The following is a 21,326-nucleotide window of genomic DNA, read 5'->3' on the forward strand; positions in this document are numbered from 1 at the left end:
AAAAAATTTTTTTTAATTTTTAAAAAATAAAAAAATAAAAAAATAAAATAAAAAAAAAACTTATATTCATAGTGATGTTAATAATATGGCTTAATGAGAACCATTGTTTAAAGACTATCAAGAAGACTAGGACCCGAACAAGTTGAATAAAATTGATTTTATTATTGGTAGAAATGTTCATCACTTTATTCTAATGGGGGTCCATTTATTATCACTTCTCCAAAGTGACTGAAAAGAGCACTCGAGGACAACTAGGTACTGTTGTTGGTAAAGTGTGATGTTGTAAGCCCATGATGTTCATCCCGAGGTCTTGAGTTCAAGTCTCTTGGCCCTCATCTTCCCCCTATAGAGTAGATGTTCATAAAAAAAAAAAGTATATATACAATTTTTTTTAGTTGCTAAAAATCTTTAATTTCTCATCCTAAAAGTCACTTTTATTTTTGCGTGGATATTTAAACGAAACATTCATTTACTATAAGAACTAAAATTCTTCCGGGTGAGAATCACTCCAAATTATTAAAAGTAGGGGAAAAACTCTCTGAACCTATGGTATACATAGCGCCTCCTCACATTCATTATTTCATAGATTTAAAAAAAAATAAAAAATAAATAAATAAATAAAAACAAAGATTAAAAAAAAAAAAAAAAAAAAAGTGAGAGGATGTAGGGTACCCTACTTCTAAGAGAAATCTCTCCCTTAAATATAAATACATAATAGTTTCAAAAGCATGAAGCAAATTGAATTGTCTGACTTAGAGTGACTCTCAAGTCAATATTGTTGCACGAAAGCACCGTAAAGAAAAAGAAAAGAAAACGATTTATGGACAACTTCACTTGGCGACAGTAATATGCAATCATTTAATAGAAAATGATAGTTTACCGAACATACAATCCCCAGAGCTAAAACTGACTTCTTATAAATGCCTTATTGCTTGAGCCAAGTTGTGCACCAAACAGTATTAATCATTAAGCATATAGCAAACATATGGTTACTGGTTTGAATAAAGGGCACAGATTAGTGATCAATCATGTAAGAACTTATTCATTATCATATCTTTCAACTGTAGAATTTGAGAATTTACAGTTCTAGTTACATTTTCATATTGTATTTCTCCTTTGTAACAGCTAATTCAGGCAAGCAAATTCAGCCTTACATTACCTGAAGTTCAACTACAACATCCAAAGGGTTCTAATCTAGAGCTTGGTAACGCTAACCATCTATTATATACGTGCCAACATCTATAGCGCGGGCAAGAATTCGCCCTTAACAGTAACTCCCTTTGAGACTCTATTCTTCTACCTTTTCTACCGCAATAAATAAGAGGCAGTGATACAATGCAGAAGAGAATAGTTCCAAAAAAGAATTCTCTGTTGACCTCCCTTGGGTTTAGGTCACTGCTGTTTTAGGAATTGGGACGAGGAAAAGTCAGCAATTGCCTAATCTGTCTGAACAACCTAAAGAAATTTAGGGTAAAAAACTCCTCACCTTCCCTATGTAGTAGAAAAGATAGGTTAGTAAGTGACAGTTTGCAAAGTCAATCTCCTTTGGGTCGTCCAGTTATAATAGGGTAGGGAAAGAGGCAAGTGGGTAAATTGAAATAGAAAACTAAAGAAAAATATGACAAATAGAATGCCTTCCAAGATACAAGCAGTATGCCTACCAAGTAGGGGTGTCAATCGATCAGGTCAGTCTAGTTTTGGTCGGGCTTAATCAGGTTTGAAGATTTTCAAAGGCTGCACCGTGTTCGCCCATATAACTAATCGTGCTTAGTTATTGAAGGCATGGTACACTTTATATTCGGTCGGTCAGTCTCGGGCTATAATTGGGCTTTAGTCGAGCCTTAACCAGGCTACAAACATGTTTAATGTTAAACGGGTTTTAACCGATTTTTAAACTGGCCATCTTTAAAATGTATTCTTATATTCCAGCCCACTCATGCAAGCCCAAAAAAATGACAATAAATCAATAAATGATACCAAATATAATCATTATTTAAAATGTCAACATGTCTTTACTTTTTAATTTGGGGGTTAAAATAGATATTCTACAATCATTAAAGGGTCGGGTCAAGCCGGTGCACAATAGGGTGGTCTCGGTCGGGTGCCTGACGGTCCAAGTAGCAAAACTGAGACCGACCATTTATAAACGGGCCAGGCTCAAGCCCGACACGTTTAATAAAAGGTCCGAGCTTGGCCGGTCTATAAATGGTTGGTCCCAATCGATTTAGTCGGGTCGGGCCACGAATTGACACCCCTACTTCCAGGACACAAGCAGTAGGAAAAAAAAAGTAATTTTTCTTTGGGAATTAGGAATCTATGTCTTGCGAAAATAGCAAAGCTTAGTTTAGAAACAAAAAATTTCATTTTATAGATGATAGAGCAAAGAGAAGACCATGTTTATCTCCTTCCATTGACAAGGTCCAGAAAGAAGAAATAACATGGAAACCAGATTCTACAAATCTGGCACAGAGACAGACAGAGATGCCAGTAACTCTGCAAATCCATAGTCCAGCATGGTTACAGCCCAATATAGTTAGATGACTCGAATTCAAGAGAGGAAAAGCACCATATACGGCCACCCATTAGATTTCGCATGTGGGTTTTTACTTTTCTTTCTATTAGATTCTTTTCTATTACCTATTCTGATCAATTATATTAGATTCTTTTTTAGAGATTCATATCCTCTCCGGGGGTATTGTGCTGGAGAGGACCAGTGAGACTTGTGTTTCTCTTTCTCTTCTGTTTTGAATCAGATTCTCTCAAGTGCTCTAACTCCTCTAGAACTCATTCAAAGGCTGGCAGTGCGGAAAAGCATCCCCAAGTGCCTCCCACACATCCAATGTGCACTGGGGGACTAACGCACCTCTGTTTTGTCACTTTGTCTGTCTCTCACTCTCAGTGGTCCCGCCCACCCCAGCTGAGCTCATTTGATAAGTTTGGCCTGTTTGGTGCACCTCGCAATCGTGCATTGGTGAGCTACCCAACTACCTCCATCGGGTCTTCCACATATAACAGAATTACCTTAAAAAAAATTAGGGTAAAATAATAGAAAGAGAAAAATGAACTAAAAAGGAAAAAACAAAAATTAAATTCAATCCCTGGCTTTTTCCAGAAGACAGCATCGATTCTGAAGAGATTCCTTGTGTTTTCAGCTAACTCCCAAGTGACTGGATCCATTGCTTCTCATATGCTATTCATTGTCTCGTTTTAATTTCTATATATCTTGAATCCCCAAATCTCTCGATTCCTTCTGTTTCTGTATCCCTATATTTTATTACTATTTTCATTTTCTTCTCAGATCATCAGATTCCCATGATGAATTCCCAGAATCTCCCATCAAATGGCATCAAGGGTACCAAACAAAATAATTAATCTTGGGTTCTTCTCTGTTTCGATTGATTGATTCAATCTCTCTTCTTTCTCTCTCATGGCCAAGTGTTTCAGCTTCACAGCTTCGAGGGACTGGTTTTACCGCTACACCTTCACGAACGCTGGCCTCAGATCGGCAACGACGGACCTGGGCGATGGCACCATCATGCACTGTTGGGTTCCCAAAACACACAAACAGAGCAAACCCACTCTGCTTCTGATCCATGGCTTCGGAGCCAACGCAATGTGGCAATGGAGCGATATCCTCCGACCCTTCATCACCCGCTTTAACATCTACGTTCCAGACCTCCTTTTCTTCGGCGAGTCGTTCACTACTCGCCCTGAGCGCACCGAGTCGTTCCAGGCTCAATGCGTGATGAAGGTGATGGAGGCGCACGGGGTGCGCAAGTTAAGCCTCGTTGGGATCAGCTATGGTGGGTTCGTTGGGTATAGCATGGCTGCTCAATTCCCTGATGCGGTGGAGAAAGTGGTGCTATGCTGCGCTGGGGTTTGCTTGGAGGAGAAGAACCTGAAGGAGGGTCTGTTTGTTCTGTCCAGCTTAGATGAAGCTACGAGCATTTTGTTGCCTCAGACGCCTGAGAAGCTGAGGCAGCTCGTCAGGTTCTCCTTCGTCAAGCCTGCTAAGACCATGCCTTCTTGCTTCCTTCGTGATTTCATCGATGTGGGTACCCTTCAAATGAGCTCCTTCAATCTCTGAAAGATTCTGATTAGATATCTGAGATGGGTTTTTTTGAGATAATGATTATTGCAGGTTATGTGTACAGAATATGTTGAAGAGAAGAGACAATTGATTCAAGCCCTAATCAAAGATAGAAAACTTTCTGATCTTCCAAAGATCACTCAGGTTCCCCCCTTACCCTCATTGCTACTTAGCTTTCATCTTTCTTCTTCTTGTGATCCTTGATTAAATGGTTAGTTTATTTATGGGTTCAGCCAACTCTAATATTATGGGGAGAGCAAGATCAAATATTCCCATTGGAATTGGGGCACAGGCTTAAAAGGTATTGTTTCTCATATTTCATTTATTACTTAATTTATCATTCACTGGTTCCATTTTATTGTTGAATGATCTGATTGAGAAATGTTGTTTGTGTAGTCACTTAGGGGGGAATGCACAACTAGTAGTGATAAATAATGCTGGCCATGCTTTGAATATGGAGAAGCCTAAGGAGTTCTACAAGCACTTGAAATCCTTCCTTGTTGATTCTCTTCCTCCTTCCCCTCCTCAAGTTAATGGAAACAAGGTGAACTAAAGTCTTTTTGTTACAGAGGATACTGGAGCCAAGGAGAAATGGTGATTTTCGAGCTTCTTAGTTTTGGTAGCTGTTTGAAGCTGGAATTTTTCAGGGCAAAGTAAAGTAAGATTTGTTTCCCAATCTGCTTTAGTATGTCTATATGCAGTGCAGTGGAAACCAAGGAAAGAGGATATGCTGCTCCTACCACTCGAGAAATTAGTTAGACACCAACTGGGGGAAGTTTTGCCCTTACATGCAGAGGCATAAGAAGGGATACTTGGAAGATGGGCACAAAGTGGGATATTGCAATCCAGATCCAGAATGTAAATTGATGTTAGTGGGAGGATCAAAACTTGAAGTTAATTAGGGGAAAAAAATCCTATAATTAGGAGAGAAACGAGTGAGACTGATTATTATACACACTTTAAATACTTTACCATTTACTATTTGCGCTATAACACGTCATCAATTTCATCCTGTTTGTATTTAATACATTTTGGTGTTCTTAATACTATTTATTATTTTGGTGTGTTTCTTCCATTGCTATTAGGGGTATCAATTTCAGACCCGCAGCCTCAGACCCGTAGCCTCAGACGTTTATGGCTTGACTTAGATCAGCTCGATTAATAAATGTGTTGGGTTCAAGTCCGACATGTTTATAAATAGGAAGTACATGGTGCAATCACCTAGCCCGACGGTGTCCGATCAGGTCGACATATTTATGAACCTGACCTGATTCGACTCCTTTAAGCCTGACTAGCCCAATCCCTTTAATACTACTTGAAATTCTCATTTTACCACCAATAAAATTGAAGAGTAAATCAAAAGTGTAAGTGGGTTTCCTCCAATTTTCAAGATGAACAAGAAATTGATCAATAAACAAGCATCTTTAACAATAGATAATTAAATTTTAAAATGAAATGTATTTAATATTGGTGGTGAATCAATGTTAGGTGCAAGTTTGCATGATATGCTTGAGGTAGAATTGTGCTTTCAATGGAATAAGCTTGTCAGCTTGAGTACTTCAAAAATAAAATACAAATTAAGAAGGCTCGTTTAAAACCTGTTTAATGCCCATTCAGGACTAAAGAAGTCCATAGCCCGGCTAAGGCCCTGTTAAGCCCCATTTGTGGCATCCCAATTATAACCTAAGACCGATCAGCCTGATTATAAACCATATTATGTTCCCCCTAGCTAAGCCCATTTTGCTAAACGGGAGTTCACGGTGCAACCCTAGAATTTGACCAAGCTCGACTAACCCCGATCTAAACTAGACCATTCCAACCGGTTGACACCTTCCAAAAATACAAGAGTTATTCACAATTCAATTTAAAGACTGAGTTTTTCTAAGGCCATGGATCCCACTGTGAATGGATTTGCCATAGTGAATCATAGCAAACATGTAAAATGGGGGGAAGAGAGGTGGAGAGTGATGAAGTTCACATCTTGACTGTCACATCATTAAGCTACCATTGAAGAAAAACTTTGTTCATAATTTAATATAATAGAAAGTATTCTATTAAAAAATAAGGAGAAAGAACCCTACAGGGTTGGTGTTGTCTACGCTATCGCATGGAGCTGGTGGACAACATGATCTTTTCAGTTCTCACGACCACCTATATCTACATGTAGACAACACTAAACCGGTAAGGTTTTTATTTCCCTAAAAAAATAGATAAAATTACAGGTTAAAATTTCGATGTAAATGAGTAGTGTGTACGATACATGGGAGTAAAAAATTCATGACATCTCAAAGGGCTTCTACCTATGTCGCCTTCTTTCCACATGGGAATTTTTATTAGTCTTCAAATTTTGTACATTAATTGTGCACATCATTATCATTATCATTATTTTATTTTGGAATTATGTTTGTTCTAATATGAAATCATCATATGGAAATAATACAAATAATAAGTTGAAAACTATTTGAACTGATCACCTTGATTGTAAAATAAAACCTCCTAAAAAGACCAAAGAGGGCAGGCCCCATATGATGGAGGCAAATGATTGAGATAGGCACAAAAATTGACATATGGCCTATTTAAGAAGGGATTTGGATCCTCATCAATATAGAGTTAGAGAGGCAGTGAGGGCCGAGAGAGAGAATTCTCACTGGTACCTCCCTAGCACCCCCTCCCTCCCCCACGTCGGATAGGATTCCTCTCTATAGAGCCTATGGACCGGAGAGTATTGATCTCACAACTGGGGTGACCTTGGGATGTATGCCCCTGGTCCTTCCAGCCGTGAGATCACTCTCTAGTCCCTAGACTCAATAGAAGAGCCGAATCACACCCCCCTCCCTCCGGGTTAGAGAGAATCCATCTAAGGAGCTTCTCAATCTATCCGAGTGTAATAACGTATATAAATGATGACACTATCACACGATAGGAAATGAGCCATTAAACTAGAACCCCTTTGCTAAAAAAAATTGGGAAAGGGAAAAATGTCCGTCTATAGGGAACAGATTGATGATCAATCACGTAAGAACTTGTTCATCATCATATCTTTCAACTGTAGAATTTGAGAATTTACAGTTATAATTTCACTTTCATATCAAATGTCTCCTCTGTTACCACCAATTACGACAACCTACTTCAGCCCTACATTACATGGAGTTCAACCACAACATCCAAAGGGTTCTAATTGTCTAGAGCTTGGTAACACTAACTTGCAATAGAAGAATATAGAAAAAATATGACAAACAGAATGCCTTCCAGGGCACTAGCAGCAAAGACAGTAATATTTTTTCCATTTTTGGATGAATTGATAATATCTTAAAACAGAAGAAAAGAACAAACTGTGACGGTAATCCAAGGGTCAAGAACCTTAACATCAGCTACTAGAAATAAAAATCACAAATAACATAAAAGGATGATACATGAAAACTAAAAAGAGGGAGCAATAAGAGGGAGATATCAAGAAGAGACTAAGGAACAATAGTGGGGGTTACCAACTCGAACCCACAACCAGCCGCCTCAAGCGATGATGAGTACGGGCTTCCTTCCCCTAGGCTATACACAAGTCCAACTCACAGGGCTTTACAGTCCAACCTTTGGATGACCTACTGTACTATATATACAAGTTAAAATAATGGTGGGAAAAGGGATTCCGGATTCTTTCCATAAAAATTAATATCTATCCTCCACAACCACCGCCACCACCACACCTTCGTCATCTTCCATCAGATAATTCAATTGCAGACTGGTTGTATACTGAGTCTTCTCCCATGTCAAATCTCCTCTGTAACCTCTCTCTCTCTTGTCTACGACAAACTTCCACTTGTTGCCACTCTTCCCACCTCTCAGTTAAACCTTCCCCTTCCAGCATCCTTCGCACCTCTGACATTATGGGGCGATCGAAAGGTGATGCTTGAGTACACAATATGGCAACTTGAATCATCTTCTCCACCTCTTGGCTATCAGCATTCCTGTTTAGATTGCGGTCTACAATAGCATTGAGCTTCTTTTCCCGTTCCAGCTTCTTAACCTTATTCCATCACCAGCAACAATTAATTAAACATATAACTAAAAAGCAAACAATTAGAATAAGGAAGTGAAGTGATCCTCACTCACATAGTCGAGCAAAACGACACCATCATCTTCTGATCGGGAAAAATCAATTGCTTTCTGTCCTGTTACAAGTTCCATAAGCATAATCCCATAACCAAAAACATCAGTCTTCACAGATGCCTTTTTAGTAGAATAGTATTCAGGTGCTATGTGGCCCATGGTCCCACGAACTTCAGTTGTCACGCTAGACATTTTTACATCCACCAACTTTGCCAGCCCAAAGTCCCCAACCACGGCTTCAAAGTGTTCATCTAGTAATACATTAGCAGCCTTCACATCACGATGAATAATCCTAGGATTGCAGTGTTCATGGAGGTACTCTAACCCACGAGCTGTGCCTATAGCCACTCTCTTTCTTCTGCCCCAATCTAACAACTGCTCCCCAGGTTTAAGCTCTGCATTAATTTGCTTCACCTAAAAAAGTTAGTACTTACTACCGGAAATAAATAAGTAAAAACAAATTATTTTTGCAAGAGGGAAGTAGAATAAGCTGAATCGGCACACTTAGTATATTTCATGAATAGTTGTCATGGCGTCTAAGCGACCCCATGCATTGGAGGGGGCTTACATACAAGGAAAAACTAACAAGGCGACCAAAGTGTCCAAGGATACCAAGGTGCCTAAGTGCCTTGGCAACGCCTTGACAACTATGATTCCATGTATAGGCTTGCCTAGCATAACCTAGCCCATTTAAAACCCCAAGCACAGGTATTCAAGAGAGTGAAATAGAGTAATACTGCTGGAAACAGCCCAAACATAAATAGAGAATGTTCAAACAATTAACAGAGAACCTATACCTCGTAAGCGATAGGCAACACTTAGGTTATGCATAAATGGATAAACTAAAAGCCGTTCTGTTGATGTTGTACAGAACCCAATAAGCCGTAAAAGATTCCTGTGAACAGCTACACTGATCATCTCAACTTCAGATTGAAAAGTTGCCTCGCTCGCACAATCAGTCAGCCGCTTCACAACAATCTCTCTTCCATCGGCAAGCTTCCCTTTATATACTTTTCCAAACCCACCTTTTCCAATAACATTTTCCTCGCTGAAGTCATCTGTAACCAATTGAAGTTCTCTCCATGCAAACCTTTTCAAATCACCGATTGGAATTCGTGGGTCACCCTTACCTGAGCATCCACAAGAAAAATGACTAAATCAGCACTTTTCATGCAAGGGTACAAGTTAATAAAAGATCTTATATGCTTCAAAGATTATTTAGTGATCCTTACACCGCCAGCAATTCACAAATCATAGTATAGTTGTCAAGACGACTAGGCAACCCAAGGCATCCAACAAAGAGTGCCTGGATGCCTAGTCTAGGCAACTCCTAAACAACTATGATTCAGATTTCTTTACAGCTAATTTATGGAGAATAAAATGTACAATATTTTAACAATGATTTCATGACCCATTTGTGATAACCGAGATTGGAAACAATTTCTTGATATATCAATACTTCAAATTAACTAATCTATGGCTGCCAATATGTGATAGGGTCAATCGTGAATCCAGTGCCTACCTAGCACATTAGCTTGTAGTTTCTGCATGAAGAGCAGGTGCTAGGAGGTCAGTAGACCAACTCCTATCACATTGGCGTGTGAGTTTGAATTTAGTGTGTTCCTTCTACCCTGTAGTGTGCATGATAAAGTTCTATTGGGAAGTTCATTAGGAATTAGCCATTTTTCATTTTTTTCAGTAAACAATCAACACTTTTCATACAACAAAGGTAATAGAAGATCTCATATGCTTCAAGTATCATTTAGTATCTAGTAAAACAAAAAGTAACATTTAATGATCCTTACACCACTAATGATACATAGATCATAGTTGTCAAGGTGATTAGGCGACCAAGGGTTTTTTTTTGGGGGGGGCTGGACACCAAGCTGCATTGTCAATCAAGAGGTTCCAGGATGCCTAGACAACTTCAATGAAATTAGCCAGAACATTTGCTCATAAACTGAGAAGTAAAACAAACCTGAAACATCGACAAAGACATCGCGTCGCTTATTCTTCCACACATGAAACAGCAAGCCTCCAAGGAGGAGACATATTAATGCTCCAATAATTCCAAAAATCATTCCAAGCTTTGACTTCTTAGACACATCTATAAAAAAAAGACATATATGTGCTCATGAGGAAAAAAAATTGGTGAGAAAAAAAGAGGGGCAAAAATATAATATCAGATAAAAGCATATTTTGTGAACCCTTATTTTAAATAAATAATATTTTAAATCATATTTATATAAAATAATTTATCTCATTATTACCTGTGTTATTACTGTCAGATTCACAACGATGCGAGAAATTTACACCACAATTCAAGTGATTGCCCGTAAGACTAAAAAATAAAAACAAAAAAATTGTTAATATGTATGAAAACAAAAGAAAAAAGAATCAAGTTTCCAGTAGGGGTGCACAAACAGGGTCTGGTTAAGATTTCTAACCCTAAGGGCAGGTTAGGTTTGAAAAACACTAATCCTAGTTCAGGGTTGGGCTGGGCCTGAGTTGAGGCCTAGGCCAACTCAACCCTGACTATAATCCTGGTTATATAGTATGATCTACAATGTATATAATATGTTTAGTATATATATATATATATATATAATGTATTACTACCCACCATATTATATATTGGATTAAAATAAGTTTTGTTGGTCTCATCTACCATAGGTGTAAGAATCCAATCCAACCCAACACAATTAAATGGATGCAAGGTTGAATTAGGATTTTCAAAAAACCAGGCCCAACCTTGCCATGTGCACCCCTAATTGACAATATGATATGTGACATTAATCACGTGTGATATGATGACCTTACTGCATGATTTATATCATAAAAGAAATTGTTCATACTTGTATGTTTGAACTTGAAATAACTGCTCAGGAACCTGACCACTAAGATGATTGGAATCCAGCTCACTGTCAAAAAGGTTCCATCTCATACCGTCAAATACTTCATAAAGATGTATAATAAACAACTAAAAGTTCCAAGAGTTCAAACTTGAGCACACAATTTGACAGTTGATACAATAATTGTCCCCCGTCCCCTATTCATGTCATAGATGATATAAGGAGAAGGAAAGAAAAGTAAGATCACTTACAGGGTGATCATGTTTGGAAGACCTACAATTGACTCAGGGATACTTCCGTTGAGATTGTTTTGGCTCAAAATCCTGCAACATAATTCAGAACATTGCAGTTTTTACATCAGAAAGCCTCATAAAGAAATTAAAAGGTTCTAAGAAAGAAACTTAAACAAAAAGAAATGCAGAAACTGCGACATACAAGAACTGAAGCTTTTTAAGATTGCCAAGGGTAGATGGAATTTGTCCTGTCAAACGGTTGTTTCCCAATTTCAAGCTTGTCAAACTTGACAAATTTCCAAATTCCTCTGGTATCCCACCAGTTATGCCATTACCTTGCATTGAACTGCACCATTAATTCATCTGATCAGTATAAGCTAATGCATAACTAGTCACTAAAACACACACACACACACACAGAGATCAATGCAAATTTACCATGTTGCAACTTCTACTCCCAAGTCCATGCATTTATGGAATTATCACAGATATAGTTTTCATTGTCGCAACTCGCAACCAGATCATCTAACTGCTAATATAAACTTTTAGATATATCTCCAGTTGAGGTCTTGGATATCGTGAATTAACCTGGAAACATACCCATAGCTAGGGGTGTAAGTTTGGCCCTATTGGTCCAAACTTGCCCTGAGCTTGAATATGGGCCGGACTAAGATTTGTAGCCCTGATGGTGGGTTAGGTTTGAAAATGTCTGACCTCAAGGTCATGCCAGGCCAAGGTTGGGCCTAGGCTGAATTCTCAGCCCAACCTCAGGACTGGGTTAGGCTTGGGCTGACATAAAATTGCTGTGACTTGAAAGACAATGCAACACTAAAACTCACTTGATGAAGTTTCGGCCCTAAATGAGCTGGGAAATGGCTCAAACATCAGTGTAAAACTTCTTAAAATTATGAAATGTACGGATACGCCTGTGTCTGTACATAGAGGCCATGCTACCTTTAAGATATATATCTTATTTACTAATCTTTATTTCTAGCCTCAATCAAAGCCTAGATACCAGGTCAAGAAATATTTTGCTTGGTTGCATTCAGTCCTGGAAACCTAAACCCCTCGAGGGCCTCCTCTTTGTTTTTGGCCCATGTTTAGTAGTTAATCCCCACCCCCCCCCCCCCCCCCCCTCTTCACTCTTTGTATCCCTCTGTTCCCTTCTTGTAGATGGAATCTCTTCCACCAGAATGTTGCTCTCTAATAAAATATATGTTTGATAGGGAAAAAACCCCTAAAATCAAAAGCCATGTTACATTTTGTTTGGCCGCCTTCCTTTACCTTCACCTTCACCTTCAGTTGGGCTCAAGGTACACCCAGCTTGGCCAAACTAGCAATGCTCACAGGAACATAAAATATACAAATCAAGTTGCAAAGGGTTGCTAAAAATAAAAGGGTTTCAGAGATTGGGGCTAAAATATATATATATCATCCTCAATACATACAGGATTCTGAGACTGTTCAAAACCGCAATTCTAGGAGTCAAGGTTCCAGAAAATCCCATGTCTGACAATGTTCTGGAAAATATTCAAAAAATATTAGACACAAGTTAAAAATATTCAGGTTAAATACATGAATCGTAAAATGATAGTAATGTATGCAAAAGATCAACAAGAAGGGGATAAGATACATCAAACTATAAATTTCCTCAACTGATGACTTACACAGAAATGACATAGTTAGAGTCACAAATAACATTGGACCAAGCGCATGGACTATCTTGATTTGGGTTCCAATCAGAGAGCTGAGAAGGCAAAGCATTCAGTGAAGCCCTCAAAGCATAAAGTGCATCTCCTGAATCAAAATTTAGAATCAGACACTTTCCATCAGAGAAAGAGAGAGAGAGAGAGAGAGAGAGAGAAGAACAGCTCTTCGTACCTTGAGAATCAGAGGCAACAAAAGAATGAAGAGAGACAAACATGAGAACGGCATATATTAAACCCATCTTTACAGATATCCCTTCCATTGATTTTCTCAAATAATTATTTATGTCACTCCCGATCAAGTCCAATCCTGAAAAAAAAAAAAAAAAAAATTCTAACTAACTGGATTGGAAATGTAGAGCCACTAAGACAACCATGCACATAAAACCCAGCTACTAAAATTCGAATTCTTAATAAAACGAACACGATCCGTTGAAATAAATAGCTAACCCAACCAAGAAAACGAAATTTAAATTAAACAGAGTAAGAACTGAAGAGCAGAAGCAAAAGGAATGGAATAGGAAAAGGAAAAGGAAAGATACGTACCTCTCTGAGGACAGATCGGAACATGTGGGAAAAAAAATGAAACAGAACAGTCTTGCTTAAAGATCTAAGCAGGAGAGGAAGAAAGGCTCACCAGTTGCTTTCTCCATATATAAATGGCGGACCACAAGGCCCGTTGCTTTTGTGATGTATTAGGGCCGTTGATTGATGAATAATTGGTCCAAGACGGCAGCTGCATATCGATGACCGATGACCGAGCCTCTGTATACCACCAGTAACAGTAACAGCACCACCTACTCCTTATCGATCACCGATGACCAAGCGAGCCACTCTAATACTATATTACCCTTAAAAAAACCAAGGCATTTCAGTTCACAGTTCACAGTTCACGCCACCTAACTTGGAAATGCTGTTCTTTTTCCAATATATGAATGGGAAGATTACGCTGACCTCTCCTGAGGTTTACCCTTATAAGGTCATCCCTTTTTATAAAAAATAAAACTGTCCCCTCTTAGACTTTTTTGTTTTTCTTCGACTGTGAGTGGAAGACAACCGTTATTCGGTTGGCCTTCTGATTGTTACATTTTTGTAAGAAAGGTGTAAATCAAGCACGTGAAAAGGGTTGATGAACGTACCAACCTTCAGACAAACCTAAGGTGAAGATCCAAGTGTGCAGATATACTTCACATGTGGCAAGTACACTTCACAAAAAGGACCCCATTTTAGCCTATGCTAGTGTTGGAGAGGTTGTTTCAGTCCACCACATGGAGTTATTAGTTATCCTTAAAAGGTATTATTCTATGTATTGGGAAGAATTTTTCAAAGGTTTCAATTAAGTCAGACTCAAAGCTTGCAATGGATATGTTGTATGGAGTGATCCAAGGTCTTAGGGATACTCAAATTATTAAGAGAAGAATCTTATAGTTGATCGAATCTTTTGCCTTAAAGGAGTTCAAGCATGTTTGGAGGGAATTAAATAGGCTAGTAGACTACATGGCTTCTCTTGGATCTCTAGGTGAAGAAATTATGATTATTCCTACAGACTTTCCCAATGATCTGAAGATCATTGTGGAAGAGGATGCAGCCCGCGTGGTGTATTACAGAGTATAAAGTTATTTCTCAATGATTATTGTATTTTCCTTTTTGTTAGTAAGGCATGTTCTGCTTGTGTTAGGAATTCCATAACTTTTCTCTAGGTCTATCCTACAAAGATTAAGGGAATTGCCTCTTTTATGTACTCTATTTTTTCCCTTTTTCAATACAAATATACCACTTATCGAAAAAAAAAAAAAAAAAAACTCAGATGCCATATTATTTATAATCTAAAATAAATTAAATTTGAATTAAATCACTGGATCAGATGGGTGGATGAAGAGAGAACAATGAGTGAAGAAAAACTAAATCCAGTCACATTTTACTTCAACTTTGTTCATATGTAAATTGTAATGTGAGTTTTATTTTTATTTTTTTAAATCTATTTTTATTTTAGGATAGTTTCCCACAGCTTCAAATATCATGGGAATCTCACACGGGGCAACAATTAAGGCCAGATGTATGAGATGTGAGATAGCATTTCTCTCCCAAATATCCATCGCCAAAGTCTTGCCCATAGCAACTTGGGCGAGCACCATGTGTCCAAGTGAGGATTCAACGATTCTCGACGCCTCGTTTTTTGCATCTCTATCAATGCCTCATTCGTCGTGCCTCTTTTCAAAGTGATGAGTCTTCGCCTAGGCACATGATGCTCGTTCAAGTAGCTATGAGCCGACATGACCAATGAACACTCAAGAGAAGAGTCAATTCCAAAAACACCGAAAGCATTCAACGGCATGATTATCTTTTTCCCATACTTTTGTTCTTTATTTCTACTTCTGTCTTATCTTAATAATTTTCTCTTCCAATCATTCCAAGTCCCTGTGGTTTGATATTGTAGAATGTGATTTATTTTCTCGTCAAGCGAAATATTCAAAATAAAATGACTTTTTCAATCAAGAGCACCCTTTGAAATCTTTGATTTTTTTCCTCTTCGATCCTAATCTCATATTCCTATCTCATAGATTCAACGTTTGAATCTATAGAGAAGACAATATTATTGCATTCCAGTTCTTTCCTCATTACCTCGAGAGAAAAAAATTCAAATTGATATGAATTTAGGGTTAATCCAGTCCCGTTGAAATGGAATTCACTTTCCTAGTTTCTGCTGTGGTTGCTAACCTAGTGGTCCCTCAAAAGTAAGCCCAGACACGTGGGTTTCGAACTTTCGAGTCCCACAGTAAAGGAATTGGAACAAAATCAACTTAATTGAACAGTTGAACCGTATAAATGGGTTGATTTTTTGGACCGAAAATAAAAAGACCAGAGATCGGAATCAATCGATTCTGATCCGTTTCGATGGAATCGGATCCCGATTCCAATTCCTCGAACAGTAGTCTCTCACTATTGAATGATCCTTTGACCTTCCCAGCGTTTACCATCTACCATTTTGCTTGGAAGCTACCAAGAAAACTTGCTTACCAAAAAAAAAAACCAAGGAAACTTGGAAATTCTTGCACTTTACCTTCTCCTTCTCTCCATTAAGGTTCTTCTCCTGTAACAAATATTTGGTAGCTTCTTTTTATTTCTCTTCTGAAAGATAGAGAGAGATTGATCAATCAAAGATGATGGAGAAGGAAAGCTGGATTGCAACTATGGCTCCGTTGCTATTACGGAGGCTAGTAACCTCTGTGTTTGTGTTTACAGAGCAATCACTTCTCAACTTATCAGAAAGATCCAAACTCCTCCGGATCATTCGTGATTTCCTTCTCTATACCTTCTTGCTCTTCCTTCGTATACTCCCCTCCTTCTTCCCTTCCCTACTCACCACTGCATCGTATTTGGAGCTCTACTCTGCTCTCAAATCCTCCCCTGTTCTCGCAGCGTCTGGTACTACTATTACTACACCACCTCGAGTCTTCTCTCCCAATAATAGGGTCGGAGACTCCAGCATCGCTAGAGCTCTCTCGCAGCTGCTGTCGCTCATGAACGAAATCCCGGTCAGCTCTCGCAAGTATGAAGTCGTGAGGGGTTTGGCGGAGAAGCTCATCGATGAGAACCTCCGTGAAGGTTCCGAGACTTTGAAGGAAGTCAACTGTGCGGCCCTTTCTGGGGTGTTCTCCAAGACTCTGCGTCAGCTTGAAGCTACCATGTCGAGGCAGCAGGAGCACCGGCCTGTCGTTAATGGTGATGGTGAGGTCGGATCCGGGCAACTTCGTCGCCGGAGGAACAGGGTCTTAGGAGCTATTCGGTCATTCCGAGAGGGTGCAAGAAACGTGTTGTTCGCTGACGGCGTTGATGGTGGTGGTGGTTCTTCAGCTGAGAAGTGGGCGGTGGAGCTGCTTTGGTTGGCTCGGAAGATGGGGGATTGTGGATGTGTGGAAGAGGCGGAGTGGAGGTGGGGGACGGCATCGAACTTGGCCAGGCTGGCTCTTACGGCGGAGCCGCACCTTCAAGGGTCGCTGGTCAAGGTTTCAGGTAATTTGTTTGACTTTTTGCGAAAGCGCTACTTCTTCTGGATCACTCTATCGATGCCTTGTCCTCGAAATTTTCTAAGATTTCCTTCGTTTTTGTCCAACTTGAACATGTCAATGTGTGAGAACTGAGAAGACATTATCAAATCAAAGAAAATAAAAAAGAGTAAAAATAAATCAAATCTTATGGACTTATACCAAGATGAAAATTTCTGTTATTATTATTTAATAAAAAAGATTTTATGCACGGCTGTGCATGATGCAAAACAGTATTTACAATGCCCCATACCGATACTTGACTAATAGGATATCAATGAATTGTTATTGGTGAAGATTTTAGGTAAAAAAATATATGGTTTACCTCTCTCTCTCTCTCTCTCTCTCTCTCACACACACACATTTAGCCTGATTTATGCTTGTGTTTGTTATGTTGAACTCAATTTCCTTCCCCCATGGCAGCGTTCTTGTTCAAGAAAGTCAAAAGAATAAGAGAGGAAACTGAAGATGAAGGCAAAGCAGACCAACAAAGGGAAATCAAGATGAAGATGCTAATGACATGGCTGCCATTACTGTGTCGTGCAAGCAATGGCATTGACGCACCTGTGTTAAGCAGCAGAGAAAGGGAGGAGCTGGAAAGAGTGCTGGAGGAGATGATAGAGATGTTGAGGCAAGAGGAAGAACAGGAGAAGGTTTTGGCTCTATGGCTTCATCACTTCACTTCATGCTCTTCCTCCGACTGGCCAAACCTCCAGGGCTGTTATATTCGCTGGTGTGATGCGTCCCGCAAGCTCTTGCTCCTTCAGGGAGCCTAGCAATGTTGGACCCTTCATCATCCCTCCAATTTCATTATCTATATTTCGCTACTTGCATTAATTTTTTATTTCACTGTAAATATGATCTATAAGGCTATTATGGCCAACATACGTCCTACATTATAGTCCCTCTCTGGGCATCCTCTAAAGCCCTTCATTCCATTCCTCACTTCATATGTAATCAACAGAAGAAGAAAAAAAAAAATTAAAATTAAATTAAAATTAAACTTATAATACTAAAATTATTTATAGAAACTTTGAATAACAACCTCGGGTGGAAGTATAATGATGATCCAGAAGTCCAATCAAATAATCAATTCACCTGTCGAGAATGGAGAAAAATTCTTCCTCCCACCCGGTGAAAACTTTTGCCACTAAAAAATAAGACAGAAACCATCCTAAAAATATTAACTACATATTACTTGTTTCATTAAACTACAACATAGTAATCCAGAAGTAAGATGTCATTAATATACAGAAAACAACAGGAGAAAAGTTTAGTCCCAAAAAATTGAAAATTAATAAAGAAAAGAAACTCATGGGATGATACTCATATGCGAAGGTTCCAGTTTCTCCATTGATAGAATCACACCATCATCCAGAAAAAAATAAAATTAAATATGGCTGATCCAACAAAAAACCACTTCACTGTGACAACATAAAATCACCTGATGTGTCTAAATAAAAAAACAAAGACACAATAATCTTAAAGCACACTGTTACACATAATACAAGGAGTCACCAGATGGTGCTGGAATTAATTACTGGCTCTCTATGCATTTAGCCTCATTATCCACCCTGACACAGTCCCAGGTCAATCACTCACCCTTCGGGCCCAACTATTTCTGCAAGAAAGGTTGAGGATATATCGTACATCAAAAGAATGCATATCCATCCAAAAAAATATATAAATAAATAAATGAATACCATGCTGCAAGGACAAGAAAGAAAAATTATGGTATCTAATATAAGCACCACGAAGAATAGGGTGAGAACCACCATTTAATGTTGACTGCCACACCAATCATTACCCAAGAATAATACAGGATCATATTAGTGTTCAATCAGTCTACTGATTTCTTCTGAACTGTCTTCAACAAATTATTCTAACAGTTACATTAGATGGTAAACATCGCACAGTTGTGCTGATTTTAGTCTTAGATATCTAGATTGGAACCGTCAAATGAAGCAGGCACTCTCTGCATGTGCCTGCATCCTCGCCACCATTTTATGTATCCCATTCATACTATGATACTACTACACAAAAAACAATATATTCCATATCCTAAAAACAGGGAAGCTGCCACCATTTTAGAATGAGACAGAATGGAAACAGTTATAAAGGCATCTAACATCTTCCCCTTACATTTGTAGAGACAAAGGTTGGTCATATTTGGTTGAGATTCCAAAAACTATAGTTCACTAGTGGAAAGAAATAAAAATAAGCCCCTTTAATGTAGTGTGTCAACGGCAACCGCTTACCTCTTCCTCAGGATCATCACCCTTGGATTGGTCACCTGATAGTCCCAAACAAACAAAAATTGCAAAATAAAGAATCATCAGCCAACTGTAAACGTCTGGGCAGGGAGCTTCTCACTCTTAAATGATCACAAAAATAATAACAGTAGAGAAATAAATCATGGGATTTACATAAAAAAGCTTACCAAGAAAGAACACGGGGGAGTGGGGAGGCATTGTATCAAATCTGTTAGGGAAAAAGGTTTGCAAAATTGATTTCCAATATTTGTCAATTTGGTCCTTTACACATGATTTTCAAGATCAAGATACAGGCTCAGTTTCAGTCTCCATCAATCTTGATCCTGATCAATCTATTTCAATGCAATAGGTAGAGACAAATGGTAAGTTATCCTCTCTCTCTGGAAACATTGCCCTCATAACTTCATTTTGGTAACCATACTTTTGGCCACCACAAATGTTGTTCGACTGTTTGACTTTTTCTCTGATGACTACAACCAATTGCCCCTGCATCATCAAGGCAATGACTGAAATACAGATAATGATCGGGGAAAGGTCCAGCTCGCCCCTACCACTCCTTGCTATGATCTACAACAGCCTCAAACATGGCCTATTATGATATCCTAATGAAAAAGTGAGAGCTTGAAAGTGCAAAGACTTCCCAGGCCACTCTTCACATGAACCAGAACAAACTCTTTATGTTACGTTGAAATTAAAATGGATGAATCACCTGGGCAATAAATTTCAACAGTGTTTGGAATGCATAAGAGATTTGAAAGACGAGTTTAGCTCAAAAGATCCACAGCAAAAGCTGCTTCCTAAGCTCCAACCTGATTCTCACTAGCCTTCAGTGTTGGAAGCACAATATTAACCTACCTGAGGAACTGTAGAACTTTCATGGACATCAGTTTGGAGATGAAAATGTCTAGTCCCCAATAGCTTGCATCTCAGCTCAAGCTCCATCAATAACCAAAAAGATGCCCATTCCAAGGAAAAGCGGACCAAAATACAGAGAAGCATATGGACAGTGACACTTGAATAAACATCAATGTAAAAGTTCATGTTCCCATACAAGCAATTAGCCATCCAACCCCAGATCTTACTGCAATATGCTCTCTCCTATCAACTTAAGGAGCAATGAGATACCCAAGAACTTCGTTGACTGGAAACAACCTAGCAGATATGGTGCACATGTGTAGTTGAATAACCATGCATATCAAAACCCACAGCTTTAGGCACCATTGTTCAACCAACCCTCAAAATAAGTGTGGCATGACCCAAGTGAGGAAGTTTTGGGGTCAAGTATTGAAATGTTCCCAAACATGCAGGAACCCAACCAAATAGCAGGCTTAATAGCTCTCAAGTTCTTAGGAGAAAATAAAGGAATTATTCAGACAACAATAAAAAGGATTTATTATGATATTATCATTTACCACCCTCATCTGGCAAATCTGAGGTCCACAACGTGAGATTATCCCTAAGAAGCTGCATTATAAGAGTGCTGTCCTTGTAGGATTCTTCGTTAAGGGTATCAAGTTCTGCAATTGCTTCGTCAAATGCTTGTTTAGCCAGATGGCATGCCCTGTGTACCACAGAATTGCACAGCATTAAAGTTCATAAAACATACATTGATCCACATAAAATGAAACATTATAATCATAAAATAATCAAAGACGGCTTCAGAAAAAAAAAATAATAATAATAATAATAATAATATATATATATATATATATATTTTTTTTTTCAAAGCCTACACTTTCAAACAGAGAAAGAAGACTAAAAAGGTTAAAGCAAAGGGAAATCTGAGAGCAAAAGATTCACGCAAACCTTTCAGGAGAGTTTAATATCTCATAATAAAATACTGAGAAGTTGAGAGCCAGGCCAAGTCTGATAGGATGAGTTGGTGGCAGATCCGTCGTAGCAGTATTAGTAGCAGCCTGTGTCATTTCAAACAAATCCATTACGACCAGAATTATAAGTTATAGATGGTCAAAGACTCAAAGTAAGGAAAAGAGAAACATAGCAAGAATCCCCCCCCCCCAA

The 21,326-nt window shown here is 38.6% G+C and overlaps 4 protein-coding genes across 6 annotated transcripts in view; 2 read left to right on the forward strand and 2 right to left on the reverse strand.

Moving 5' to 3' along the window:
• The window catches only part of LOC122073560 (probable LRR receptor-like serine/threonine-protein kinase At5g10290), a 25,703-nt gene extending 11,763 nt beyond the window's left edge, over positions 1-13,940 (reverse strand). Inside the window, exons 1-12 of one of the 3 annotated variants that reach the window (XM_042638150.1) lie at positions 13,623-13,940; positions 13,161-13,295; positions 12,947-13,076; positions 12,728-12,799; positions 11,482-11,625; positions 11,298-11,369; positions 11,050-11,115; positions 10,465-10,535; positions 10,173-10,301; positions 8,992-9,324; positions 8,198-8,589; positions 7,358-8,111 (exon numbers count right to left, since the gene is read on the reverse strand). In XM_042638150.1, the coding sequence (XP_042494084.1) occupies positions 7,797-8,111; positions 8,198-8,589; positions 8,992-9,324; positions 10,173-10,301; positions 10,465-10,535; positions 11,050-11,115; positions 11,298-11,369; positions 11,482-11,625; positions 12,728-12,799; positions 12,947-13,076; positions 13,161-13,295; positions 13,623-13,638 (1,875 nt within the window). In that variant the 5' untranslated portion in view covers positions 13,639-13,940 and the 3' untranslated portion in view covers positions 7,358-7,796. Of the gene's footprint in view, positions 1-7,357; positions 8,112-8,197; positions 8,590-8,991; positions 9,325-10,172; positions 10,302-10,464; positions 10,536-11,049; positions 11,116-11,297; positions 11,370-11,481; positions 11,626-12,727; positions 12,800-12,946; positions 13,077-13,160; positions 13,296-13,531 lie in introns of those variants that run through there. The other 2 variants (XM_042638149.1, XM_042638151.1) reach the window with 2 other exon arrangements.
• LOC122073562 (monoacylglycerol lipase abhd6-A-like) lies at positions 3,055-5,165 on the forward strand. Its single transcript, XM_042638152.1, has 4 exons — positions 3,055-4,051; positions 4,142-4,234; positions 4,324-4,391; positions 4,487-5,165. Exons 1-4 carry the CDS (start codon positions 3,428-3,430, stop codon positions 4,641-4,643), a joined length of 942 nt encoding a protein of 313 aa, XP_042494086.1. The 5' UTR covers positions 3,055-3,427; the 3' UTR covers positions 4,644-5,165.
• Positions 13,941-15,996: 2,056 nt separating the features above from the next.
• Positions 15,997-17,969, forward strand: LOC122073841. Its single transcript, XM_042638504.1, has 2 exons — positions 15,997-16,999; positions 17,455-17,969. Exons 1-2 carry the CDS (start codon positions 16,147-16,149, stop codon positions 17,805-17,807), a joined length of 1,206 nt encoding a protein of 401 aa, XP_042494438.1. The 5' UTR covers positions 15,997-16,146; the 3' UTR covers positions 17,808-17,969.
• A 391-nt stretch (positions 17,970-18,360) lies between these two features.
• LOC122073842 (14-3-3 protein 7) overlaps positions 18,361-21,326 on the reverse strand; it is a 7,555-nt gene continuing 4,589 nt past the window's right edge. The window contains exons 4-7 of the mRNA XM_042638505.1: positions 21,111-21,220; positions 20,717-20,865; positions 19,290-19,324; positions 18,361-18,652 (exon numbers count right to left, since the gene is read on the reverse strand). Coding sequence (XP_042494439.1) covers positions 18,647-18,652; positions 19,290-19,324; positions 20,717-20,865; positions 21,111-21,220 — 300 coding nt within the window. The 3' untranslated portion in view covers positions 18,361-18,646. The remainder of the gene's footprint in view (positions 18,653-19,289; positions 19,325-20,716; positions 20,866-21,110; positions 21,221-21,326) is intronic.

Source organism: Macadamia integrifolia, chromosome 3, assembly GCF_013358625.1.
Source record: "Macadamia integrifolia cultivar HAES 741 chromosome 3, SCU_Mint_v3, whole genome shotgun sequence".
In the NCBI taxonomy this organism is placed as follows: domain Eukaryota; kingdom Viridiplantae; phylum Streptophyta; class Magnoliopsida; order Proteales; family Proteaceae; genus Macadamia; species Macadamia integrifolia.